Source organism: Bubalus kerabau, chromosome 20 (assembly GCF_029407905.1).
Source record: "Bubalus kerabau isolate K-KA32 ecotype Philippines breed swamp buffalo chromosome 20, PCC_UOA_SB_1v2, whole genome shotgun sequence".
In the NCBI taxonomy this organism is placed as follows: domain Eukaryota; kingdom Metazoa; phylum Chordata; class Mammalia; order Artiodactyla; family Bovidae; genus Bubalus; species Bubalus kerabau.
This window is the reverse complement of record NC_073643.1, coordinates 54,725,905-54,753,305: the sequence shown is the minus strand read 5'-3', so window position 1 is coordinate 54,753,305 and position 27,401 is coordinate 54,725,905. Positions and strand designations below refer to the sequence as shown.

At 44.5% G+C, this 27,401-nt stretch overlaps 2 protein-coding genes across 7 annotated transcripts in view; one reads left to right on the top strand and one right to left on the bottom strand.

Moving 5' to 3' along the window:
- The window catches only part of LOC129634848 (C-C chemokine receptor type 1-like), a 250,081-nt gene that overhangs the window by 221,401 nt on the left and 1,279 nt on the right, over window positions 1-27,401 (bottom strand). The gene's annotated exons all lie outside the window — the stretch shown is intronic.
- Window positions 20,793-22,678, top strand: CCRL2 (C-C motif chemokine receptor like 2). 2 transcript variants are annotated; one of them, XM_055557220.1, is made up of 2 exons: window positions 20,793-21,015; window positions 21,571-22,678. In XM_055557220.1, exon 2 carries the CDS (start codon window positions 21,583-21,585, stop codon window positions 22,627-22,629), a length of 1,047 nt encoding a protein of 348 aa, XP_055413195.1. In that variant the 5' UTR covers window positions 20,793-21,015; window positions 21,571-21,582; the 3' UTR covers window positions 22,630-22,678. The 2 variants fall into 2 exon arrangements, with proteins under 2 accessions (XP_055413195.1, XP_055413194.1); XM_055557219.1 differs by lacking the exon at window positions 20,793-21,015 and adding an exon at window positions 21,058-21,211.

Below are 27,401 nucleotides of genomic sequence, written 5' to 3'. Positions count from 1 at the left end.
GTGTCATCTGCATATCTGAGGTTATTGATATTTCTCCCGGCAATCTTGATTCCAGCTTGTGCTTCTTCTAGCCCCACTTTTCTCATGATGTACTCTCTATATAAGTTAAATAAGCAGAGTGACAATACACAGCCTTGACATACTCCTTTTCCTATTTGGAACCAGTCTGTTGTTCCATGTCCAGTTCTAACTCTTGCTTCCTGACCTGCGTACAGATTTCTCAAGAGGCAGATCAGGTGGTCTGGTATTCCCATCTCTTTCAGAATTTTCCACAGTTTATTGTGATCCACACACTCAAAGGCTTTGGCATAGTCAATAAAGCAGAAATAGATGTTTTTCTGGAACTCTCTTGCTTTTTCCATGATCCAGCAGATGTTGGCAATTTGATCTCTGGTTCCTCTGCCTTTTCTAAAACCAGCTTGAACATCAGGAAGTTCACGGTTCACATATTGCTGAAGCCTGGCTTGGAGAATTTTCAGCATTACTTTACTAGCGTGTGAGATGAGTGCAATTGTGCAGTAGTTTGAGCATTTTTTGGCATTGCCTTTCTTAGGGATTGGAACATCCTGTGGCCACTGCTGAGTTTTCCAAATTTGCTGGCATATTGAGTGTGGCACTTTCACAGAATCATCTTTCAGGATTTGAAATAGCTCCACTGGAATTCCATCACCTCCACTAGCTTTGTTCGCAGTGATGCTTTCTAAGGCCCACTTGACTTCACATTCCAGGATGTCTGGCTCTAGGTGAGTGATCACACCATCGTAATTATCTGGGTCATGAAGATCTTTTTTGTACAGTTCTTCTGTGTATTCTTGCCACCTCTTCTTAATATCTTCTGCTTCTGTTAGGTCCATACCATTTCTGTCCTTTATGAAGCCCATCTTTGCATGAAATGTTCCCTTGGTATCTCTAATTTTCTTGAAGAGATCTAGTCTTTCCCATTCTGTTGTTTTCCTCTATTTCTTTGCATTGATCGCTGAGGAAGGCTTTCTTATCTCTTCTTGCTATTCTTTGGAACTCTGCATTCAGATGCTTATATCTTTCCTTTTCTCCTTTGCTTTTCTCTTTTCTTATTTTCACAGCTATTTGTAAAGCCTCCCCAGACAGCCATTTTGCTTTTTTGCATTTCTTTTCCATGGGGATGGTCTTGATCCCTGTCTCCTGTACAATGTCACGAACCTCAGTCCATAGTTCATCAGGCACTCTATCTATCAGATCTAGTCCCTTAAATCTATTTCTCACTTCCACTGTATAATCATAAGGAATTTGATTTAGGTCATACCTGAATGGTCTAGTGGTTTTCCCTACTTTCTTCAATTTAAGTCTGAATTTGGCAATGATAGAATGTGGTCCACTGGAGAAGGGAATGGCAAACCACTTCAGGATTCTGGCCTCGAGAACCCCATGAACAGTATGAAAAGGCAAAATGATAGGACACTGAAAGAGGAACTCCCCAGGTCGGTAGGTGCCCAATATGCTACTGGAGATCAGTGGAGAAATAACTCCAGGAAGAATGAAGGGATGGAGCCAAGGCAAAAACAATACCCAGTTGTGGATGTGACTGGTGATAGAAGCAAGGTCTGATGCTGTAAAGAGCAATATTGCATAGGAACCTGGAATGTCAGGTCCATGAATCAAGGCAAATTGGAAGTGGTCAAACAAGAGATGGCAAGAGTGAATGTTGACATTCTAGGAATCAGCAAACTAAAATGGACTGGAATGGGTGAATTTAACTCAGATGACCATTATATCTACTACTGCAGGCAGGAATCCCTGAGAAGAAATGGAGTAGCCATCATGGTCAACAAGAGAGTCTGAAATGCAGTACTTGGATGCAATCTCAAAAACGACAGAATGATCTCTGTTCATTTCCAAGGCAAACCATTCAATATCACAGTAATCCAAGTCTACGCCCCAACCAGTAATGCTGAAGAAGCTGAAGTTGAACGGTTCTATGAAGACCTACAAGGCCTTTTAGAACTAACACCCAAAAAAGATGTCCTTTTCATTATAGGGGACTGGAATGCAAAAGTAGGAAGTCAAGAAACACCTGGAGTAACAGGCAAATTTGGCCTTGGAATACGGAATGAAGCAGGGCAAAGACTAATAGAGTTTTGCCAACAGAACACACTGGTCATAGCAAACACCCTCTTCCAACAACACAAGAGAAGACTCTACACATGGACATCACCAGATGGCCAACACTGAAATCAGATTGATTCTATTTTTTGCAGCCTAAGATGGAGAAGCTCTATACAGTCAGCAAAAACAAGACCAGGAGCTGACTGTGGCTCAGATCATGGACTTCTTATTGCCAAATTTTAGAAAGCTGTGCATTAACCATCTGCAACTCAACATGTATTCATTCAGCAAGCATTACAAGGGCCTTCTACATGCAAGATAGCAACCATTCCACAAAAGACAGTTCCTGCCTTCACTAGGTTCACTGTTTAGAGAGAAAGGCAAGCAAATAAAGTGGCCTGGTGTTTGAAGGCAATGAGGTACAGGAAGGAGGCTCTAAGAGTCAGAGGAGGGTAGCTCTCCCAGCCCAAGCACAGGAGCCCAGGGAAGTAAGCTGACAGGAGGCAATGTGTACTTGAGCAAGGGCTGCAGAGAAGCTCCTCAAGTAGATCACCAGGGAGGGAACAAGTGCGCAGAGGCGACCAAGAAAATGGCATAGGCCAGGGGCTTCAAGTGGCACAGCCACTTGATGAGAGAGGTAGATGGATGGTTAGATGGATTGTAAAGACAAACCACGTGAGTGTGTGAGAGGAGGGGAGGGGGGCATCCCTCTCAAGGGAGGTTAGGAGTGGTGGCCAGTACAGAGGGAGGGCAGGACCAGGTAGTGTCCCCTCCAGGCACTTCCTTTGAGCAGAAGCAAAACAGAAGGTGATGGGGAGCCAGGAATCTCCCCAACACAGTACACAAGTGCATTAGCTATTTATGATTCCATATCCCCCATTTACTCATTAATTCAACATTTAATGAGTGCCTACTGTATGCAACATCTATATCCAGCTCTCAGGTGTGGAGTCTATCCTGCCAGCCACAGGAAATCCTTGATACCATGAGACACCCTCAGCTTTGCTTTTCAGAAAAAGTCTGTAGGACAAAACGAGAGACTCAGAGCAGGAGCAGTGTCACAAACCACATTTGGAATGAAGTTCCTGTGTTCAGCAAATGATTTAAGAGTCTGGAGACAGGAGCCAGAGAGATAAACAGACTATCCCAGAGCATAGAGTGAGGCATGCTCCAGCACCAAGGAGGACTCCCCAGCCGGGTGCTGGGCTGTCAGAACTGACTTCCTGGCAGAGATGATGGCTCAGCGAAAGCCTGAGGATCAAGGAGGGCCTTAAGACATCTCAGGATTAAATCAGCTCCCCCACCCAGAAGCATAAAAGAAACTATTTTATAACCAGACATACTTTTCCTCATTCTAAGTTACATTTGTTTCAGAATGCAAAGTTCCCATTCCATCCTTCCTAGCATGTTCAATCCAACCTCATGACTCTTCAGCCAAATTCAGGATACATACCATTCATTTTCTGTTCAGTGCTCCCTTGCCAAAAACTTTTCCCCTTTCCCTTCACTCCCACAGTTGATTCTTCTAGTGTAGTAGATCTCAACTAGAAGATGACTTTCCTCCAGAGGCCATCCAGCCATGTCTGAAGACATTCAGGTTGTTACAATTTGGAAAGAGGCCTAGAATCCCCCACAACAAAACCATACCCCAGCCCCCATCTGTCAGCAGTGCCATGGCAGAGAACCCTCCTCCTTTCTCAGCAAGGAGGACTCTGGATCAGGCCCCACCCAGATGGCTGCAGCTGACTCCAGACTCATGGAATATTCCAGATACTTTACATGGCCAAAGGAGACTCAGGCTGTCCACAAACACCCATTCCTGTCACTCCACCGTTTCCACAGCCTTTCCACACCTGCTGATGCAAGACAAACCCATAGTGGGTCCCACCAGAGGTGCTCTCCGCTTCCCCACAGCACGTGCAGATCTAGTGGGGGGGTGATCCCTGTCTCCCTACCCCACCCTCCTCGGCCAGGTGACTTTAAAACACAGCAGTTTTAGGTTATCTTTCTCAGCAATCCAGTCTGTGCGCATATGGGAAGGGATGGGGCGGTGGGGGGCTATTAGATGAGGAGAAATTATAAGGGAAAGTGTATATATGTGTGATGAATGGAGGAATTTCAGTGGCAACAGTGTATGAGAAAAAACAGAGTCACAGAGAAGAGGTAGCTTCACAGAATAGATGGTGAGTGGTTTCATGCGAAGGGAAAGTGAGAAGGGAATGGAAAGAAATGGGACTGGTGGCTGGAGAGTAGACGACAAATGAGGACAGACTCCCAAAGGAGTCTGGGCCTGTTGAAGCCAGGGAATAAATGCATACTTGGGCCCTGAATGGCCCAGGCAAGTGGTGGATGTGCTGGAGGAAGACAAGAAGCGGGGCAGGGACTCTGGGCAGAGGTTTTGGCAGTGCTCCTTCTGGGACACAATGGAGGGCTTTGCCAAGGTAAAGAGCTCTGTGTGGAAAGAAATTAACATATTTGAAAGCTACATTTTTAGTTGTTTGTTTTATTGGAGGATAATTGCTTTACAGTATTGTGTTGGCCCTCTGCCATAGAGAAGCACTCATCAGGACTGCAATTTAGGGAGTGGGGAAGATCGAGGGTTGGGCCCAGCCCAAAGGGATGGGGAGCACTGACTCCAGGATGTGGAATTCTGTTTTTAGGACAGGCTGAGTTAGAACTCCTGGACGTGGCAGTGTCAAGAGAAGCTGGATGTGCTGGCCCTGAATTAGCAAAGCAAATGGGTGGAGATCCACATTGGGGGGTCACAGGAAGTGAACACTGTGGGAATGGAAAAGTGGCTCAAGACAGGACCCAGAGGAATAGAGGCAGCAAAGGAGTCCCAGAGGAGAAGGTGAAGGTGTACTAGGCAGGACAAAGACAATTGCAGAGGAGAGAGCTCTGGGCGGAACAGGAAATGTCAGTGGTGTTTAATACTGCCAAGCAAGATAAGAGCAGAAAAACACATCTCCTGATCCTGTGACACAATCAGAAAGGCACAATAATTTAGAAGCTCCTGCCATGTCTCTTCCTGGGCCAACTCATGTAGCAAAGGGGCACAGAATCGTATTTCCTCCTTCCCACAGAAATGCATGGTTTTTGTCCCCAAGTTCTGGGCTCTCTCAAGGACAGGACCGGCCTTTGTGGTCTGAAGGTCCTGTATACTGGGAAAGGGAAGTGCCCTTTCCAATGACCCTTTCCAGAGGGTGTAGCTGACTCCTTTGGAACAGGAAGGGATGGGACCATGGACTCTGATGCAGAGATAAAAGCCCACTCAAGGGCCCCGGGCCTGGAAGGGATTGGCTGCAGAGCCTCTGAGGAGCCTCAAGGACCAGCCTGGGGGAGCACTGGGCAGGAGGGAGCATTGCCTTCAGTTTCCAACACGGGGGCTCGCATGGGTGCTGGCCCTCGGAGGGGCCCAGAGCAATCACCCAGGCTGAGGACAAAGGCAAATCCCATCCTGCACAGTTAAAATCTGTCAGGATTTAATTCTAAAGGAATATTCTTAAAGTGAGATGCTACTTAATTATCTTTAACTTTTTTTATAAGAAAAATATTTTTATCTAGTTAAGGTATGGTTAGTATACAATCACAGTGACTGTCCAGCATAACCAACCCTACAAAAGCTGGAGCAGGGAAGGCAAGGAGGAGAAGGGCGCGCTGGGGGGTGGGGCGGGAGGACAAGCCACTTCCTCTTCCACTCTGCTCTCCATACCCTGTGGACAATGGTGAGAACCAGGGAGACGGTCAGATGGAGTGAGTGCGCAGCATGGCCTCCCTCTGCACATGACTACTCCTTCCGTCCACCATACACGTGGGTTTCATAGTCTTACAACATGATGGTGTTGAAAATTCCAGTTTCCATTTCCTGTCATCCAGGGTAAACGACATTTGCAGAAAAGCAGAACCCTCAGCCTGTGCCCTACTCTGCCCAGATGCCCACTTCAGTCCTAGGGATGGGGCTGCTGCCCCCATCACTGGAAACCACCCTCAGCCACTGGGACCTGCCTGTCTGCAGGGCGACTAAGGCCAGTGACTGCTGAGGCGGGACTGAAAAGGCTGGGCCCCTGCTCTCCCCGTGGCACGGTGCTCAAGGACCACCCCAGGGCGCCACAGAGATCAGCCGAGCCCTCACACTGTGTGGAGGTGTGTGCTGTACCCACGTCGTGGTGGCTTCTCCCTCTGCCCAGTCCTGCCTCACTCACTCCCTTACACGTGAGTGTCCCAGAAGCTACCCTAACAGGACCGCTGCCTCTGAGAGCTCTGGATTGCCAGGAACGTGATCTAAGATAGCCTGATCTGGGGTACAACTTTTTCTTCCACTGAAACTCAGTCACAGATGCCAGTAAGTAATAAGATGTCTCCACCTTGAATTCTGTTACTTTCCCTTCCCTTGCTCCATCTCTGGGATCCAAGTAGATGGTCCCTCAGGAACCTGAAAAAGAAGACACCAAGAGGAAAAGGGAGGAGAGGGGAAGAGGCCTCCACACACTTCACCTGGCTAACTCGCATTCAGACTGGGCTTAGAGACTCCCACACTGGAAAACCTGGCCCGGTGCCCCTGCTGACAGCTCCTACAGCTCCTGTGTGCTCCCCTCACACAGCACGTGACCCCCTGAATTACAGCTGGGTGTGCACCTGACCATCTCCCCCAAAAAAGTTACTGCCATGAGGGCAGAGAAAGGGTCTACTTTGCTTGCCATTTTCTCCAGGGACCTGGCAAAGCTCCCGGCACTTGGGAGACATGTCCTGTAGGGTCCTGGCAGGAAATAAACGGCACATACAAGTAGGGCAACTGAGGCAAGTTTGGTAAGAAGACTCTTTACAAGATTTAGACAGGGCATGAGGAAACCACAGTGTACAGTGCGGTACCTGGTGGCAGTGAGAGCAGGCTGCCATTCCCACTGCTAGGAACAAGGGGCAGGGCACAGGCGTGGGTAGAGGCTGACAAGAGCCACTCACAGGTCAAGCAACACATCAGTCCCACCAGCAAGACGACCCCTGAGAACCACCAGGAAGGAGCCAGGGAGCTAAATCCCCTGACCTCACTCTCTTATCTCCTGCCTAAAACTCCCCATTGGCCAAATGCAGCTGATACTCAGAGGACAGAGGAGACTGCTATTATAAGATAAGGCTCCCTGGACATAAACCAAGGTGGAGGTGAGTAGAGAGTGGGTACAGCAGAGCAAAAGGAAGATTTATAATCAGTAGACAATAAATACCTGGGAGAGGAATATATGAATAGCATTTTTCAACAAATATGTGTTGAAACACTACTCAGTGGATATTTGTCATTCTGATCACTGTCTCAGGTAGACAAATCAAAGGCCACACACATAAAAAGGACACTAAGCATAACTCCAACCTGGGGGCAGACAATAAAGCCTTAAGCTATGTGAAATGAGGCTCTGCAGCTGAGAGGTCCTGACATAAAGCTAGTGCTTGGGAAAAGGTGAACCAGAAGAAATTCTCTCAAAGGTAGATGACAATAAGGAAGCTTATTTGTTTTCACCTAGGCTCTAACTGATTGGTGAAAAATCTGTAAGAATCCAAAACCCAATGCTTCATGAAAATCTAAGGTTTAATTTTAGAATACCCTCAAAATGGGAGACACCCCCCCCCCCACCCACCCAAACAGGCCAGGAAACCCTGTCTCAGGCCATCCATATTCTTAGTGCTCTTGGCTGGAACAAAGGCAAAAATCCTCCAGAAGGCAGTGCTCCCACTTCAGGTCACGAAAATATTCTCCAATAAATATGAACTCACACTGAGACTACAAAATATACAAGGAAATGGACCTCTGTGAGTGACAGCTGGCAAGCCTAATCCTAATATGATCAGAACTCTGAATTTCAGGGTTGATTAAATCATGATTTGATTACAAGCATTTTTATGAGGAATCAAAATCCTAAAACACAAAGTATTATTACCAGAACCCACACAGTGTTATAAAAGTATATGCTACTCTTGTGGAATTTTTCTTATTGCCCTAACTCAGCATATTATCTCAGATACAAAAAATCCTAGAAACCGCTCTGAAATACGAGGACATTTACTCAGTAGACGTTTTCCCTTTCTTTTCCCAGGGATACACACTCACAAGTGGATGCCTTCTGAGTCCACTTGTCTGCTAATTGAAGAGTACTGAAATAATTCTCAGGACTTAGCGATTTTCCTTCTTTCTTCAGTACCATATCTGTGGTAGGATTAGGTTTATGTACAGCTCAAATTCAGGCTTCCCAGGTGGCTCAGTGATAAAGAATTCATGTGCAGATGCAGGAGCCACAGGAGACACGGGTTCGATCCCTGGGTCAGGAAGATCCCCTGGAGGAGGAAATGGTAACCCACTCCAGTATTCTCGCTGGGATAATCTTATGGACAGAGGAGGCTGGCAGGCTACAGTCCATGGGGTCACAAAGAATCAGACATGACTGAGTACACATGCACAGCTCAGATGCATCACTTTCAAAGTTGTGGTACAAGATCATACCCTATTTCTTGTTCAGTTGCTACTGGCCATGTTTTAGAATTTTTGTTGAAACTATCTTTTAGTCATTTTACAAGGTACTGGAGAAGGAAGAGTTCATGACCCTATTTCACTCTGCCATCTTTACTAGAAAGCCCCACAGAAACGATTTTGAGATTTCTATAGAGGTTTCAAAAGCTTAAGCACTGCTTCAGCTTGGGTGGCCCTAGATGTATGTAGTGGTATTTGTGTGCTGACTTTGGAGCTTGGTTGGTGGGATTGTTGTTTATAGTTGGGCAGCAGGGAGATATTAGACACCTGTTTATGGGGCATTAGCTGTCCTGACTCAGCAGAGCAACCGATTACATTTCACCACAAGATGTTGCTGGTGGCCCCGGGAAACCAACCTCACTGGAATGGTGGGGACAGACGCTAGGCCAGAGGGGACTCAGTAGGGAGTGAACAACATGAAGCAGCTGGACAACTAATGAAAGCTGTCTGGGAAGAGGGAGAATAAGTAGTTCGAGCAACATGTGAGGTTAAGGGCAGGATTACAGTCTTTATCTGAGAGACCTGAGCATTTAAAAATTCTGGAGAGACCAACAGAGAAAGAGAGGTTGGAGCTAAAGCAAAACATGGAATACTCTAACGGAGGTCAGACAGAATGAGAAGCCAGAGTGCAGAAGGAGACATCAGCCTTTGATAAAAGAGGAGCAACTGAGTCCGCGGAAAGAGGGAAGAAAGGAGAATCTGAAGCTGGGGACCAGGGAGCTGAGGGAGTTCAAGAAAGGTAGAAGGTGAGGTCATTTCCTGAACATAAATGTAGGTGACAGGAATGGGCATTTGAAGAGATCGAAGAGTTTTAAATTGCTCAAAGTAGCCAACAGAAAATAGGAGAAATTGGCAATTTGGGACATTCATAACCTATAAGAGTTAGAAGGAAAACTAGAAAAATCCTTGGAAGCCAGTTGAGACTAGAGACCATAAATTAGTCACAAATTCTGTCTTCATGGCTAAGTGGTTTTAACCAGCTATTCTCAGAAACACATTCTCAAAGAAAGAATGGCAGGGAGAAGTAGAGTGATGGGATCTAAGGCTGGGAATTAAGGGCACCCAAGGTACTGACCAGAGAATGACTACATGATAGACCATGGGATCTTAGCGAGACTAGGAGGGATGTGGCTATAGGAAGGGCTGAGACGCAGAGGCTAGAGGGCTTGATGAAGGAGAACAACAGTACAGAAGGAGCAAATGCAGTGAGAAAGATCTAAGGAGTAGATGCTGTGATCAGAAGAGTGAGCAATTTTACTGTGAAAATTCAGTGCGGAATCAATTTAACAAACCCCACATCTGACTGTTAGTGTGGATGATAGTGGAGTGAAACTGAAGGCCAGTGGAGTTAATGAGCTGAAAGCCCTGGGTCCTGAGTGGAAGTCAACATGGGCAATTAAGCCACCAGGATGATGGAGAAAACTAGGTGAAGAGAAGCTCCTTATCCACATACCCTTGTCTTAATAAAAGAAGAGGCAATCAGGCAGACAGTGGTAATCAGCAATGATAAGCAGAGGGCAGGGTGGGGGCTGAAGACCACAGCAGTCTGTTATATATCTACCTACTGAAATCTGCAGGAGTAATGGTCAGCAAGAGGCACTGGAGCCAGGAACATCACCTTCTGACCCTCAAGGATTAGGCATGTGTGAAAGGGAAAGAGCATCCTCAAGGAACATGTTGAGGAATGTTCTGGGATTCAGTTGAGGATGTCAGGAGGATTGTCTGCAGGGGAATTCAGATTTCAGAGGGCACAGAGGAGAGCAATGGAGAAAAGGGAGCGTTAGGAAGGGAGGTGAGGGCAGAGGAGACAGGAAGAATGGCAATCAGAAACTGACCTGGCACACTGATTGAAGATGGCATGGATGGGGGCATAATGACATCAAGTGGCCTTATGTGTCTCAAAAAGATTGACCCCAGCAGAGCACAGGTAAGTGAAATGAAGTCGCTCAGTCATGTCCGACTCTTTGCAACCCCATGGACTGTAGCCTAACAGGGTCCTCCATCCATGGGGTTTTCCAGGCAAGAGTACTGGAATGGGTTACCATTTCCTTCTCCAGAGGATCTTCCCGACCCAGGGATCAAACCCAGGTCTCCTGCATTGGAGGCAGGCACTTTACCATCTGAGCCACCAGGGAAGTCAGGTAGACAGTGGCTAAAAAAATGAGGGAGGGATTAAGATGCTGGTAAAGAATTTGCCTACAATGCAGGAGACCCGGATTTGATCCCTGCGTTGGCAAGACCCCTGAAGAAGGAAATGGCTACCTACTCCACTATTATGAAGAATTCCATCAGAAGAGTCTGGTGGGCTACAGTCCATGGGGTTGCAAAGAGTCAGACATGACTGAGCTACTAACACTTAAGATGCTGCAGAACGTATCATTCTTCAGTAAGCAAAGGACTCAAGACTCTCTAAAGACTGATGTCTCCCTTCCAAGGCTGTGTTTACCCAAATTCTTTCAAGATACAGACACTAATATGTGACTCAGCATAAAATAAATGTATTAGATGAAACACCTCTGAGAGAGATTGCGAAGGCTGGTGGGCAAAGCTGGGAAAGTTACCAGATCACATGCAAGTCTCACCCAAAGCAAAGACGGAAGAAGTGGAGTGAGGGAGAAGCACCAGTCCATCATCTAGGAATGGGCTGCTGGGAGCAGCCCTTGGCAGGCAAGGCCTTGGCATGGATGCAAGGATGTACTTTTGGAGTGAGGAAGCTGGGCTCCACAGTCAATTATGCTTGTTCCCACACAGCACTGTATAATCATAAGGGATTTGATTTAGGTCATACCTGAATGGTCTAGTGGTTTTCCCTACTTTCTTCAATTTCAGTCTGAATTTGGAAATAAGGAGTTCATGGTCTGAGCCACAGTCAGCTCCTAGTCTTGTTTTTGCTGACCGTATAGAGCTTCTCCATCTTTGGCTGCAAAGAGTATAATCAATCTGATTTCGGTGTTGACCATCTGGTGATGTCCATGTGTAGAGTCTTCTCTTGTGTTGTTGGAAGAGGGTGTTTGTTATGACCAGTGCATTTTCTTGGCAAAACTCTATTAGTCTTTGCCCTGCTTCATTCCGTATTCCAAGGCCAAATTTGCCTGTTACTCCAGGTGTTTCTTGACTTCCTACTTTTGCATTCCAGTCCCCTATAATGAAAAGGACATCTTTTTTGGGTGTTAGTTCTAAAAGGTCTTGCAGGTCTTCATAGAACTGTTCAACTTCAGCTTCTTCAGCATTACTGGTTGGGGCATAGACTTGGATTACTGTGATACTGAATGGTTTGCCTTGGAAACAAACAGAAATCATTCTGTTGTTTTTGAGATTGCATCCAAGTACTGCATTTCAGACTCTTTTGTTGACCATGATGGCTACTCCATTTCTTCTCAGGGATTCCTGCCTGCAGTAGTAGATATAATGGTCATCTGAGTTAAATTCACCCATTCCAGTCCATTTTAGTTCGCTGATTCCTAGAATGTCAACATTCACTCTTGCCATCTCTTGTTTGACCACTTCCAATTTGCCTTGATTCATGGACCTGACATTCCAGGTTCCTATGCAATATTGCTCTTTACAGCATCGGACCTTGCTTCCATCACCAGTCACATCCACAGCTGGGTATTCTTTTTGCTTTGGCTCAATCCCTTCATTCTTTCTGGATTTATTTCTCCACTCATCTCCAGTAACATATCGGGCACCTACTGACCTGGGGAGTTCCTCTTTCAGTATCCTATCATTTTGCCTTTTCATACTGTTCATGGGGTTCTCAAGGCAAGAATCCTGAAATGGTTTGCCATTCCCTTCTCCAGTGGACCACATTCTGTCAGATCTCTCCACCATGACCCGCCCGACTTGGGTTGCCCCACGGGCATGGCTTAGTTTCATTGAGTTAGACAAGGCTGCGGTCCTAGTGTGATTAGATTGACTAGTTTTCTGTGAGTATGGTTTCAGTGTGTCTGCCCTCTGATGCCCTCTTGCAACACCTACCGTCTTACATGGGTTTCTCTTACCTTGGGCGTGGGGTATCTCTTCACGGCTGCTCCAGCAAAGCACAGCCAATGCTCCTTACCTTGGACGAGGGGTATCTCCTCACCGCCGCCCTTCTTGACCTTCAACGTGGGATAGCTCCTCTAGGCCCTCCTGTGCCCACGCAGCCACGGCGTGGGTTGGTCCTTCCGGCCACTGCCCCTGGCCTCAGGCGTGGGGTAGCTCCTCCCACCCACCGCCCCTGGCCTGGGGCTTAAAAGCATGGGGTATCTCCTCCCGGCCGCAGCCCCTGACCTCAGACGCTGGGTATCTCCTCTCGGCCATTCCTGCACCATCGCAGTCTGGCACTCTCAGCCGCTGCCCCTGACCTCGGACGTGGGGTAGCTCCTCTCAGCCATGCTTAGGGTGCCCATGGCAGCCGCCTGAGCTTTAGTGCGCCCATGGCAGCCGCCTGCGCTTTAATTGAAGAAAGTAGGGAAAACCACTAGACCATTCAGGTATGACCTAAATCAAATCCCTTATGATTATACAGTGGAAGTGAGAAATAGATTTAAGGGACTAGATCTGATAGATAGAGTGCCTGATGAGCTATGGAATGAGGTTCGTGACATTGTACAGGAGACAGGGATCAAGACCATCCCCATGGAAAAGAAATGCAAAAAAGCAAAATGGCTGTCTGGGGAGGCCTTACAAATAGCTGTGAAAAGAAGAGAAGCAAAAAGCAAAGGAGAAAAGGAAAGATATAAGCATCTGAATGCAGAGTTCCAAAGAATAGCAAGAAGGGATAAGAAAGCCTTCCTCAGCGATCAATGCAAAGAAATAGAGGAAAACAACAGAATGGGAAAGACTAGAGATCTCTTCAAGAAAATCAGAGATACCAAAGGAACATTTCATGCAAAGATGGGCTTCATAAAGGACAGAAATGGTATGGACCTAACAGAAGCAGAAGATATTAAGAAGAGATGGCAAGGATACACAGAAGAACTGTACAAAAAAGATCTTCATGGCCCAGATAATCACGATGGTGTGATCACTGACCTAGAACCAGACATCCTAGAATATGAAGTCAAGTGGGCCTTAAAAAGCATCACTGCGAACAAAGCTAGTGGAGGTGATGGAATTCCAGTTGAGCTATTTCAAATCCTGAAAGATGATGCTGTGAAAGTGCTGCACTCAATATGCCAGCAAATTTGGAAAACTCAGCAGTGGCCACAGGACTGGAAAAGGTCAGTTTTCATTCCAATCCCAAAGAAAGGCAATGCCAAAGAATGCTCAAACTACCGCACAATTGCCCTCATCTCACACGCTAGTAAAGTAATGCTCAAAATTCTCGAAGCCAGGCTTCAGCAATATGTGAACCGTGAACTTCCTGATGTTCAAGCTGGTTTTAGAAAAGGCAGAGGAACCAGAGATCAAATTGCCAACATCTGATGGATCATGGAAAAAGCAAGAGAGTTCCAGAAAAACATCTATTTCTGCTTTATTGACTATACCAAAGCCTTTGAGTGTGTGGATCACAATAAACTGTGGAAAATTCTGAAAGAGATGGGAATACCAGACCACCTGATCTGCCTCTTGAGAAATTTGTATGCAGGTCAGGAAGCAAGAGTTAGAACTGGACATGCAACAACAGACTGGTTCCAAATAGGAAAAGGAGTACGTCAAGGCTGTATATTGTCACCTTGTTAATTTAACTTATATGCAGAGTACATCATGAGAAATGCTGGACTAGAAGAAACATAAGCTGGAATCAAGATTGGCGGGAGAAATATCAACAACCTCAGATATGCAGATGACACCAACCTTATGGCAGAAAGTGAAGAGGAACTCAAAAGCCTCTTGATGAAAGTGAAAGTGGAGAGTGAAAAAGTTGGCTTAAAGCTCAACATTCAGAAAACGAAGATCATGGCATCTGGTCCCATCACTTCATGAGAAATAGATGGGGAAACAGTGGAAACAGTGGCTGACTTTATTTTTCTGGGCTCCAAAATCACTACAGATGGTGACTGCAGCCATGAAATTAAAAGACGCTTACTCCTTAGAAGGAAAGTTATGACCAACCTAGATAGCATTTCAAAAGCAGAGACATTACTTTGCCAACAAAGGTTCGTCTAGTCAAGGCTATGGTCATGTATGGATGGTCATGTATGGATGTGAAAGTTGGACTGTGAAGAAGGCTGAGCACCGAAGAATTGATGCTTTTGAACTGTGGTGTTGGAGAAGACTCTTGAGAGTCCCTTGGACTGCAAGGAGATCCAACCAGTCCATTCTAAAGGAGATCAGCCCAGGGATTTCTTTGGAAGGAATGATGCTAAAGCTGAAACTCCAGTACTTTGGCCACCTCATGCGAAGAGTTGACTCACTGGAAAAGACTTTGATGCTGGGAGGGATTGGGGGCAAGAGGAGAAGGGGACGACAGAGGATGAGATGGCTGGATGGCATCACTGACTCGATGGACATGAGTCTCAGTGAACTCCGGGAGTTGGTGATGGACAGGGAGGCCTGGCGTGCTGCGATTCATGGGGTCGAAAAGAGTCGGACACAACTGAGCGACTGATCTGATCTGATCCACACAGCACAGCAATATTTGCACGTCTGAGGTAACATTTCTCGAAACATGTCCTACAGAGCAGTTAGTCCATACGTAACTGCAAGAGAATTAACAAGGGGGCTCCATGATCTAACAACTTTGGGAAATGCCACATACTTTCTCCAGGGTCCAAATGCTTATCAGCACTTGAAGAGCTCTGAGAAGCACTGTACTAAAGACTTGCTTTATATTTTTAGTCCACCTATCTTCTAAACATCTGTGAGCAAAGTCACCCTCCCCCATTTTTTACGTTTTTTAGCACAATGCAGAATAAACCAAACATACGTTGAAAAAGTCTTTTTTAAGGATATAATTAACTATTTTTCTTCCAGTAAGTACATATAAAATCTGTATTTCAGAGTTGGTCATCAATCCAATTGTTTTTTTGGAAGTCTTGTCTCCCCCTTGCTGCCCTCCCAGGTAGCCCAGGTAGTACGAGGACTAAGCACTAAAGTGATGCTGTAAGCTTGGCCAGGATGTGGGAGAAAATGTGGGGGCAGGATGAGACATTCTCAGAATCCCTAAAATTACAACATGAAGGTATGTTCCCCTTCAATCTACTGCTCAGCACCAAACAACGAACCCAGAGGAAAACTGATGGTTTTCCAAAAATAGGTTTTACAAACTTTCCATCAAGAAGTAGTTCTATTTAAAAATTATAATAGCTGCTATTTGGGAATATCATTATCAAAGATTTTTTTTCCTATACTTATCAAGTTTTCTGGAATATTTGCTAATAAAAATTAGATAATCTGACAGCATCGATATTTGCTGAAGCCATTTTAAGAAATAGATAAATTATTGTAATTCTAAATTTTTGAATAACCTTTTCTCAGTATCATTAGACCCCTGAAATGCCACCACACTAGGATGCATTAAGCATCCTAGCACTCTCCCGTCCCTTCACTCAACTAATTTAATGTTCTATCAATCAATCAGCATCCAGTTAAGAGACAGGAATCATACCAGCAATTTGAACAAAGAAAATTCACTACCAAGAATTGTTAACCAGTCAAAGGGGACTGAAAACCCAAGGGAGGAGGAAGCAGATATAGGGAGCGGCCTCCAGGCTGAGGCAGAGCACCCAAGAAGGAACACACCTGGAAGATGCCTTCCCTCAAAAATCTGAGATTCAGACCTTGTCAGAGAGGGTGACTGCAACCCTCTAGATGGTCAGGAAATTTGTCAAGGTGCTGCCCTTTGGGGCTGGTGAGTAGGAAACTGCCTGTAAGGGTACCAGCGAGACACACAAGAGGGTGGGCATCACTCAGTCTCCACACAGCACTGTCAGGTCATCCCAAGGAGCGAAAACAAACAACAAAATCCTGGAACCAGAATGAGAAGCCCCTGCCTCTTCCTGTGATTCTCAGCGCCTTCTGTACTAGCTGGCAAAGGACAAATGTTTACAGAGTTCAGCTTGAGGATCACAAAGCAAAAGAAGGAAGGTGGGTTAGGGGCTAAAAGGCAATGAATTACTAACAGATGCACTGCACCCTCAGCTTTTTTTTTTTTTTAATGGAAAACCAATGTAACACGAAGAATATTTCCGCATCTCCTGTAAAGTTATTGCTAAGTGTGTTTTCCAGTGTGTTTTTGTGTGCCTTTGCTCAGTGTGTTTTCTGATCTCCTTGATACAAGAACTCAGTAACAAGAAAAAAATGAGATGAGTATAAATTATTGGACCTAATCATTTGCTGTTTGATCTCATCAGAGATTATCTTGTCAGCAAGGCTTTCTCTGACTATTCTACATAAAATGTGAACCCCCAAACCACCCTGGCCCCTCCTAGTCTCCTTCCCTGCTTTACTTTTTGCCACAGAACTTCTCTCCTACCACCTTTAACTTACATACTTATTTTGTTTTTGTCTGCAACGTAAGCTCCATGAAGGTCAGGATGTTTGTCTACTAAACACAGCTGGGCACATGCTAGGCATTTTATAAACATTCGTTGAACAAATGAATGATCTACATGTTATGGGGGGAGTAAGAGTTATAACATGATAGCCTCCTATACTGAAACTGGGACTGAACCTGAATAAACACTTCTCTAAAAACATACAGATGGCCAACAGACACATGAAATGTTCAACATCATTAGTCATCAGATAAATGCAAATCAAAACCACAATGGTATTATCACCTCATATCTGTTAAAATGGCTATTATCAAAAAGGCCACAAATAACTAATGTTGGTGAGGATGTAGAGAAAAGGGAACCCTCGTACACTGTTGGTAGGAATGTAAATTGATGCAGCCACTATGGAAAACAGTATAGAGGTTCTTCAAAAAACTAAAATAAAACTTCCAGATGACCCAGCAATTACACTCCTGGGTATACATCTGAAAAAAATGAAACCACTAATTTCAAAGATATAAGAACCCCAACTTTCACAGCATTATTTACATTAGCCAAGATATGGAAGAAACCTAAGTGCCCATAAACAGATGAATGGATAAGGAAGGTGTGGTGCATACATGTACAATGGAATATTACTCAGTCGTAAAAATGAATGAAATTTTGCCATTCACAACAACATGGATGGACATAGTATTATGCTTAGTTAAATAAATCATAGAAAAACAAACACTGTATGTTATCACTTATATGTGGAATCTAAATTAAAAAAGCAAACTCACGAATATAACAAAACAGAAAGAGCCTCACAGATGTAGAGAACAAACTAGTGGTTACCTGTGGAGAGAGGGAAGATTCGGGGAAGGGCCAAGAGAGGGGTAAAGGATGAAAAGATACAAACTATTATGTATAAAATAAATAAGCAACATTGATATATTGCACAACACAAGGAAATATAGCCATTATTTTGCAATAATTTTGCTCTTATTTAGTCACTAAGTCATGTCCAACTCTTTGCAACCCCAAGGACTGCAGCACACCAGGATTCCCTGTCCTTCACTATCTCTGAGAGTTTGCTCAAACCCATGTTTATTGAGTTGGTAACGCTATCCAACCATCTCATCCTCTGTCATCCCCCTTCTACTCCTGCCCTCAATCTTTCCCGGCATCAAGGTCTTTTCCAATGAGTCGGCTCTTCACATCAGGCAGCTGAAGTATTGGAGGTTCAGCTTCAGCTGAACCTTCAGTCCTTCTAAAGAATAACTTTAAATGGAGTATAATGTATAATATACTGAATCACTATGTTATGCACCTGAAACTAATATAACATTGTAAATCAACTATACTTCAATTGTCTAAAAAACTGGGGTTTAATTATATGTATCACAGAATCATGTGCAATTTGAAGTTTCCTAGAGAAAAGCATTGTTCGGTAAGGATCACCCTAACTTCCTGATATTCAAATGGACTTCACTTTCGGAATTATTTTATTTTGGCTTGACTCCCAGAATTCTGCTTATTTACACACAGACCTTGGATTTCTTTTTTTTTTTTTTTTTTAATTGAGCATGCAGCTCACAAACCTTAGAATGTAGTGAAGTTTCACCAATAATGATGACCCTATTACAGTTCCAGATACTAAAATGGTAATAAAACCTTCCTCCTGCTTCAACTTTAGATTTTAAACCACTCCTTCCTACTAATTTTCAAGAATCCCATGGTCTTCAAGATCAAATATACAATATAGTGATTATAGACAACCAAATTGTATTATAAACATTAAATTTGCTAAGAAAACAGAACTTAATTGTTTTCACCACATAAAAAATTGGTAATTTTGTTAGCTAACACTACCATGGCAATCATATTGCAATATAAATGTATCAGTATGGCACACCTTAAACTTCTAGAATGCTTTTCGTCGATTATATCTCAATTTAAAAAAAAAAGAACTCCAAGGTCTGGGTGTAAATAAGCAGAATTCTGGGAATCAAGCCAAAATAAAATAATTCCGAAAGTGAAGTCCATTTGAATATCAGGAAATTAGGGTGATCTGGAATTTACCGAACGATGCTTTTCTCTAGGAAACTTCAAATTTCACATGATTCTGTGATACAGATGAGGCACCTGCTTGCTGCTATTTTCCTCCACTTAACCACACAATGTGCAGTGTGTATATTCATGGGGTTTTTTAAGTTTCAAAGTTTGACTTGACCCTCAGTCCCCTCTGGGAGACTGACCAGTGAGCATCAGGCAATAAAGCACCATGAGGCACCATCACTTAGTCAAAGTTGTGGGGGGACTGATGTGTCTCCAAATAGCCCAGCTGCAGGGGTCAGAACCCCCAGGGCGCGGTGACCCTCACTGACTCACAGAAGCCATACTGGGGGATGATGGAGGAAGACTTGCTGGGAAACATTCACAACCCAGGTTCCCAGCAGCACCAATCTCTCCCAACCCCTTCCAACCCCTTCATACAGAGGAACATCACGAGTTTCCCTCTGGGTTAAATTTAATGCTTGTCACATATCTGTCCAGGCCTTTATTGTTTATTTTTCCTTTCCCTTAATAGTTCCCTCAGTTATATTTCTGACAGATCCACATTCTGCACTGACTATCACCTCAAAAACATCTTTGGCATTAACAGAAGTCTTTTAACCAGTGAAATGAACAGGAAGCCAACATGTAAGACTGGTCCCCAAATTAGGTCCATCACAGGTACAAAGAGTCGATCCAGGAGTTCATACAGATTTTCCAGTTATTTCAAGTTATTTTTCTCAGTTCATCTTTCTTCCCAACCACCCCCATCTCCCTTCAAATGTGGACTCTCAGCTTCCTTTTTCTCTGGCCTTAAACGTCACCCACCCCAGCCTCAGTCTAGGGTTGAACTTGTTCCCCTCACATTCTCTGCACAGCATCTTAATAGAGCCTCTGTGTCCTCACCATGGAATCTTCCTGCACTAGGCCCTTCTTACAGGAGCAGGGTCAGCTTCTAACATCCTTCCTAACTCCTTGGTTCCATCACATCGATTTCCCCCAAGCTCACTGGTACTGAGGTCTCATCTCTGAACCCACTCTCTTCCCAAATGACATTATTCTGTGGCTTCCAATGGCACCAAATCCTCCCTTGGGGCCCCATTCTTCAGCCAAATATCTGACACACAAAAAATGTCTCTCAGAAAGAATAAAGAAAGTCACTCAGTCGTGTCCAACTCTTTGCAACCCCATGGACTATACAGTCCACAGAATTCTGCAGGCCAGATTACTGGAGTGGGTAGCCATTCCCTTCTCCAGGGTATCTTCCCAACCCAGGGATCGAAGCCAGGTCTCCCACATTGCAGACGGATTCTTTACCAGCTGAGCTGAAGAAAGCCCTGTTACTGTTCCTCTCAGCTACTGCTACTTTCAAAAGTAACAGTACAAGTCCAAGCAGGGTTGCTCACTACAAGTTCTTGAAGACTGACCCATATGCTAATACTGATGAAATGCTCCAGGGGAGCATCAGCCCCTGGTCCGGATGCACAGTCACCGCCAGTCACTGCGTGTGACACTTCTCTGCTGCTACCCACTACCTGCTCAGAGTTGCACATCAGAGCACTTTCCATCCCTCCCTCAGTATCACTGAGAAGCAGCAATAACTTAGTTCCTTATCTGGGGCAGCCAGCAGGATGGCCACAGGGAAATCAAAGGCGGGGTGCGGGGTGGGGGTGGGGAGAGCAGCAGCAGGAGCAAACAACTTCCCGGTTTCTCTTTGCAGCTTGAGAAACTACCTAGGGGTTAGTGGGAGCTTTCAAGTTGCTTTATTTCGCTTAGTCCCCGAGACCTATGACTGGTGGGACACAGCCACCAGGGGGATAAACAGTGGTTTCTCTTGCCCCAAAGGGTCAGGGGCCGGCTATTCAGAAGGAAGTTAAGTCTTTCATCTGGCCAGCCGGCTCCTACAGCAACTCGTAGGTCAGGAGGCTGTTCCCTCCCCTCCCAGGAACTCAGTCAGTGGTAAGTCATCGACGTATTTAACCAGTTGTGTCCATTTGATACTTAGGGTGGTTTCACTTTTGCAAACATTTATTTATATCCTTCGAGAGAACTCAGACTTCTCTGCCTATCACAGGAAGCTGTTTACAGAGGGTGAGCAAACTTTTTAAACACATAGGAACTGTGACGGACACCAATTTTGTGGAACTAAACCCAGGTACTTAGTTCTCTTTAATTGTTTTTTCTTATATAGCTTCAAGTAGGCAAGTCTTGTTTCTACCAAGAGAATGAAGTTGTATGAAGAAGGGTAACATTTACTTTTGTCTCCCTGTGGTAGCTGGCATACTACTAAACACCTAAGTGCTTAATGAAGGGATGAATTATAGCAGCTGTGCTCAGGATGCAGGGGCATGTTAAAGAAATGTTTATTTTAAATCTTCTGAGTTGAGACCTGCTCTGGCTAAAATAAACACCAGAAAAGGACGAGTGTGGCTGCAGGAGCTCTAGTCCTGTGTGCTGTTTCATCCAGGACCACAAAGCTGTATGAAGGGAAAATAACCTTTCATTTCTCCCCAGGGCAGCCTAAAGATGGCTAATTACACGTCAGCACCAGAGGAGGACTATGATGTCTTCATAGAGGATGATGTGAGTAATAACAAAATAGAACCATGCACCCCATACGACCCCAAGATTCTCTCAGCCCAGCTGGTGCCTTACCTCTACACCACAGTGTTCCTGGTTGGCCTCCTGGACAATATCTTGGTTGTGTTTATCCTGGTAAAATGTAAAGGACTCAAGCAAGCAGAAAATATCTCTTTCCTCAATTTGGCACTTTCAAACTTGGGTTTCTTGCTCACTCTGCCATTCTGGGCTTACGCAGCCTCTCACGGGGAGGGCTTTGATGACCCTCTGTGTAAAATTCTCCTGGTGCTCTACTCCATAGGCCTGTACAGTGAGGCATTTTTCAATGTCCTTCTGACTGTGCAAAGGTACAAGGAGTTTTTCCATGTGAGAAGGTGTTTCTCAGCCTGCAGGACTGTGGCCGGCAGCATCTTCATAAGTGTTCTAGTGTGGGTCACAGCCACTCTGGTCACTTTGCCTGAACTTGTTTCTTACAAACCTCAGATGGAAAGCCAGAAATACAAGTGCTTCTTTACCGGACTTCACTTCTTACCAGCCAATGAGACATTCTGGAAGCATTTTCTGACCTTAAAGATGAACATTTTGGGATTTCTTTTGCCACTGTTTGCTTTTATATATTGCTATGTGCGAATGAGGAAAACACTCCAGTTCAGGGAGAGGAACTATGACCTTTTCAAGCTTGTTTTCACCATAATGGCAGTTTTCCTTCTGATGTGGGGACCCTACAATATTGTACTTTTCCTGTCTGCTTTCAACGAACACTTCTCCCTGCATGGCTGTGGGAGTAGCTACAACCTGAACAAAAGCGTTCAGATCACGAGAATCATCGCCGCCACCCACTGCTGCATCAACCCTCTCCTCTACGTGTTTCTTGACAAGGCATTTAGGAAACACCTCTGCCACCTTTGCTACCTGTGTTGTAACACTGCACCTCAACCCACTGAGGAACCTGCCCAAGGCACCTCAGGGGAAGAATATCACCTTTCTAGCTAAATGGAAACTAGCTCCTGTCAAAGGCAGGATAAATAAACATCGATTTTTCACTCATCATCTTGTTCTGTCCAGTCGTTTTTTACACATCTGTATATAAAATAGGATACAGGGAGAAAAGTGGGTGGTGAACAAACATCCACCAAGCATTGAATCTGTCTCAGGCAATGTGCTAGGCTCTTGACAAACGCGAGCTCCTCCACATCTCACTGTTTGCTCATGATATGGGTGGAATTAGTCTCCTTTCTCTGGGGAGGAAACAGGCTCAGAAATTTGTCTATGATCACACAGCTAGAGAGTGGCAAAGCTGGGACACAAACCCAGTGCCATTCACTCCAGAATCTATGCTGTGGCCAGCACACCAAACTTTCAAAATTCAGGTGAGAAAATACATACAGAAAATATGTACTTTTAAAACCAACTGAACCACATTCTGAAAGAGAAGCAACCTACTCCCACAGAAGCAATTTATCAGGCACCTTTCCTTTCATGTAATTGAAAGAGCTGGCTAGCTGGAGGCTCTGGATAAAAAGAAGAAAACAGACTTTCTCTGTGGAAAGTACTCTGGGTCTTCTTGGCTACTTGCCACACCCCCAATGAGGCCAGACAACCCCAACCGCTGAGCCTACCAAGGTTTCTAATACTTCCTCCTATTTAACAATAGTAAATGTAAGACTGTGTCTAGAAATCTTTAACACAAGGCATGCTTTGTTCTTTTCAGTGTAACATACACCTTAGGCCTCACCACATGTAACTACAAAATGCCACAATACACGTTTGCCGGGTGCTATCTAGTGCCCGTTTTCTGTTACATATCCCAAGTAGAGGTGACAGCTTAAATTTGGGATGACTATGGACAACAACCTCTCACCTCCATTACAGAGGAGGGAGGAGGAAGAGGTGGCACCTGGGAGAAATCTCATAGTAAGCACAAGCTATACCAATCCCTGGATCTTCCATGTCCTCACAGGGTAGTATGGATGAATCGTGTCCTAAAAAATATTCATACGTTGCAATCCAAGCCCCAGTGTGATGGTGTTTGGAGATGGGGACTTTGTGGGGTAACTTGGTTTAGATGAGGTGGAGCCCTCAGTAAGGGATTAATGCCTTTTAAGAAAAGACACTAGAGAATGTCTTCTCTCTGCACCATGGGAGGACACAGCAAGAAAGTGACCATTGGCAAGCCAGGGTGAGAGCCTGCACCAGAATTCCACCGGCACCTCAATCTTGGACCTCCCAACCTTGAGTACTGTGAGAAATAAGTTTCTGTTGTTTAAGCCACCAAGTCTGTAGTATTTGTTGTGACAGCCTGAGCTAAGATAGGACTCATCCTGAATGACATTAAATAGCAAATAAAAACACCATGACAAGTTAAGAGCAAGACCTCAGAAGAAAGTACCCCAGCACATATGAAAAGAGGAGAAGGAGAAGGCATGTGGGAATGCTCTTCACATGCTGATATGAGTAGGTCTGGACTCTCCATTCACCTCTACCACATATGGAACAGAAATCTCAGACAAAATGACATTGGTTTTGGATGTTCATACACACAGTGCTGAATTCACAGAACAAATCCTTTCAGAATTTTCAGAATGAAAACATGGGCATATATAAATTCTGACAGTGACTCAGAGTGAAATCATTACTGAAAATCAAAAGTTTGTGAAGGATGATCCAGTTACAACAGCACACACACATATGTAGTATATTTGGAACACTGATAATCCAGCAAGATCTTCTTCCCCTAGCAGAGGACAGTTGTTCTAAAGATAAAAATGATTCAGGTTTGCACCATTTACAATAGCCAAGACATGATAGCAGCCCAAGTGCCCATCAAGTGCAGACCAGACGAATGTACACACACCCAGAATGAAATATTATTCAGCCATAAAAAGGAAGGAATTTTGACATTTGCAGAAATGTGGATGGACCTACAGAATATTGTGCTGCATGAAATAAGTCAGACAGAGAAAGACAAATACTGCATGGCATCACTTATATGTGGAATCTAGAAAATAACACAAATGAGTGTATATGAAAAACAGAAACAGTCATGGACATAGAAAATAAACTTGTAGTTACCAAAGGGGAGAGGGAAGTGCAGGGGACAAATTAGGGATATGGGATCAACAAACACAAACCACTACGTATAAAATAGATACGTATCAAAGGTGTATTACATAGTATAGGGAACTATAGCCATTAACTTATAATAACTTATAAAGGAGTATCATTTGCAAAAATACAGAATCACTATGCTATATACTTGAAACTACTAAAATAGTGTGAATCAACTATCTTTCAATTAAAAAAAAAAAAACACATGCTTTTGTACTTTTCTACAAACTATTGCATTAGAAAACTAACAATCATTAAAAAGCCAAAGAGAAGATAGTTAGCATAGTTAAGAAAAATTGACGTTTATGTTTTGCCTGTAAATTAAATTATTTTCTAATGCAAAAAGAATTTCCTATCAAGTCAAGATAATTCTGATTTGGGACATTTGAGAGAAAGGCTGAAATCTCACAAGAAATCTCTTGTTCATCTCAATTCTATGTATTTGTGGGTATAAATGGAACAAATTGTAAAATAGTAAACAACTGATACAGTGAATGAGAAAGCAATAAAATTTGAGGTTGGAAAAAAAACATAGGATGCCAATTAATTTTGAAGTTTGGTTAACCAACAAATACCCTTTTTTTTTCCAAATGTTCTGGGGCCACATCAGCCCCAATCATCCTCCTTCCTAAGAGCTGCTCATCCTTTGCTGGTCTCAGGCTCCCCCACCAAGCTGGAATTTCAATAAGACTTTGTTGTTGTTGTTTACCAACTGCCTTCACAGACATATCTGCACCACAGAAAAGTCAAAGAAAACTGAGAATCATCAGCTTCAGTTTGCAAGTATGGAAACTGAGAATTAAATCACACAGCTCTCAGGGGTCAGAATCTGGGCTTGACATTTTCTGATATCAAATCTTATGCTCCTTCCTCTCCTCCACCCAGTACTTCCTGGTTAGTCTCTAGAGCCTGGTTTATAGAGTGAGTTCCTGTATATAACTGCACCAGATTTTTTACAATATACCAAGTGATTGGGGGAAGGCGGGTCTGAGGATTGCTGGTCCCGTCAGCCAACCATTTACCAACACTGAGAAAAGCAGAGTTCTCCAAACCACCATCTCTGGCACATCTAACAGAAGAAAATCTTTGATCTAAATTTCAGACTCTAAATCCTTTGATCTACCAGGGCCATTAGTCACATCCCTAGAGCCCCCTGCCGTGCCTACTTGGAGAGAGGGTAGAAGGGGTGTCTCTCTCTTCCAGTGGGACCCAACACAGGCCACCTAGCCTCCCTGACCTTCAGATAACTGGGAATAAGACTCCTCCCCAGGCAGGGTTGATGGCCAGGATGAGGGCTTAGTGAGCAACACGGTGACTGGCCCATTGGATGCTGCCACACAGCACTTTTCCTCACACCCTCCACAGACGCTGCCTGAACCTTGATGGTGTTTGAATTTCAGTTCTCATGGGCCTCCTCCTCCCCATATCAGCCTCCTGCAACTGCCAGGTAAATGACTATGTTTAACAAAAGGATCTGGGGACATGTGGCTCATCCCCACTTCTTTGTTTGAAGGAGTGGTAGGGAGGATCAGACCATCTGGCTTGTATCGCCTATGACAATATGTGTTTTCCTCTGCCCTCAACCACATGGTCAGCTCAACAGTTTTGCTGTGAGTCTGTGGACAGCCCTCCCCACCAAGCCCTCGCCCACACGCTACTTCGGGCGTCTGTCTTTGCAGCGCACCTACCGCACACTTCCTGGGGGTGCACCCAGCTTGCTCACCATGGCTCAGGACCTTCCCCAGCTGCCCCGTGCAAACAGGCCGGCCCTCCTCTGCAAAGCACACAACCCAAGTCCCCAAGTACACGCCAGCTCTGTCTGACGATGATCTGCACACATATTCACTGTTTCCACTCTGTCTCTGAAAGACTCCAAGGCAGAGGGTCAGGTTCATCTCCAAATGGACTAGAGGAGATGGGATGCAGTGACAGATGAGGAGGTGGCCAAGAAAAAGACTGCAGCCAACACAGGTGCTGTTATTCCCACAGAGAGAAGTGACACTCATGCCCATGAGGGAAGGTAAGAAGGAGGGGTTGACTACCAATGGGTAATGGGAACACTTCCTTAAAAAGAGGCTAAAGACATTACAGGGAAAATCTGAAAAATATGACTATGAACAACATATCAGATGCTATAGATTTATCATTTCAAGAGTAACAATAAAATTGGGATTATGTGGGACACTGTCCTTACTCTTAGAGAATGCATGCTCAAGAATTTAGGAATGATATGCCTGATTCATACTGATGTATGGCAGAAATCAACACAATATTGTAAAGCAATTATCCTCCAGTCAAAAATAATTTGTTTTAAAAAATGCAAAAAAAAACAACTTAGGAATGAAATGTCACAGTGGTCACAACACACATTCAAATAATTTAATGTCACACACACACACACACATCAGGTCATATAAAGGAAACGAGGAGGAAAACACATCAAAATGTTAACACCTGTCAGCTCCACATGGTGGGTATGTAGATGTCCACTGAGCCCTCTTTGACTCTCACTGCACAAAGGGAAATGTTCCTAAGACCAAGCTGAAGAGGAAAACTGATTTTTTTTAAATTTTCTGGCCACAATGGGTCTTCACCGCTGTCTGTGTGCTTTCTCTGGTTGCAGGGAGCACGGGCTGCTCTCTAGTTGTGGTGCATGG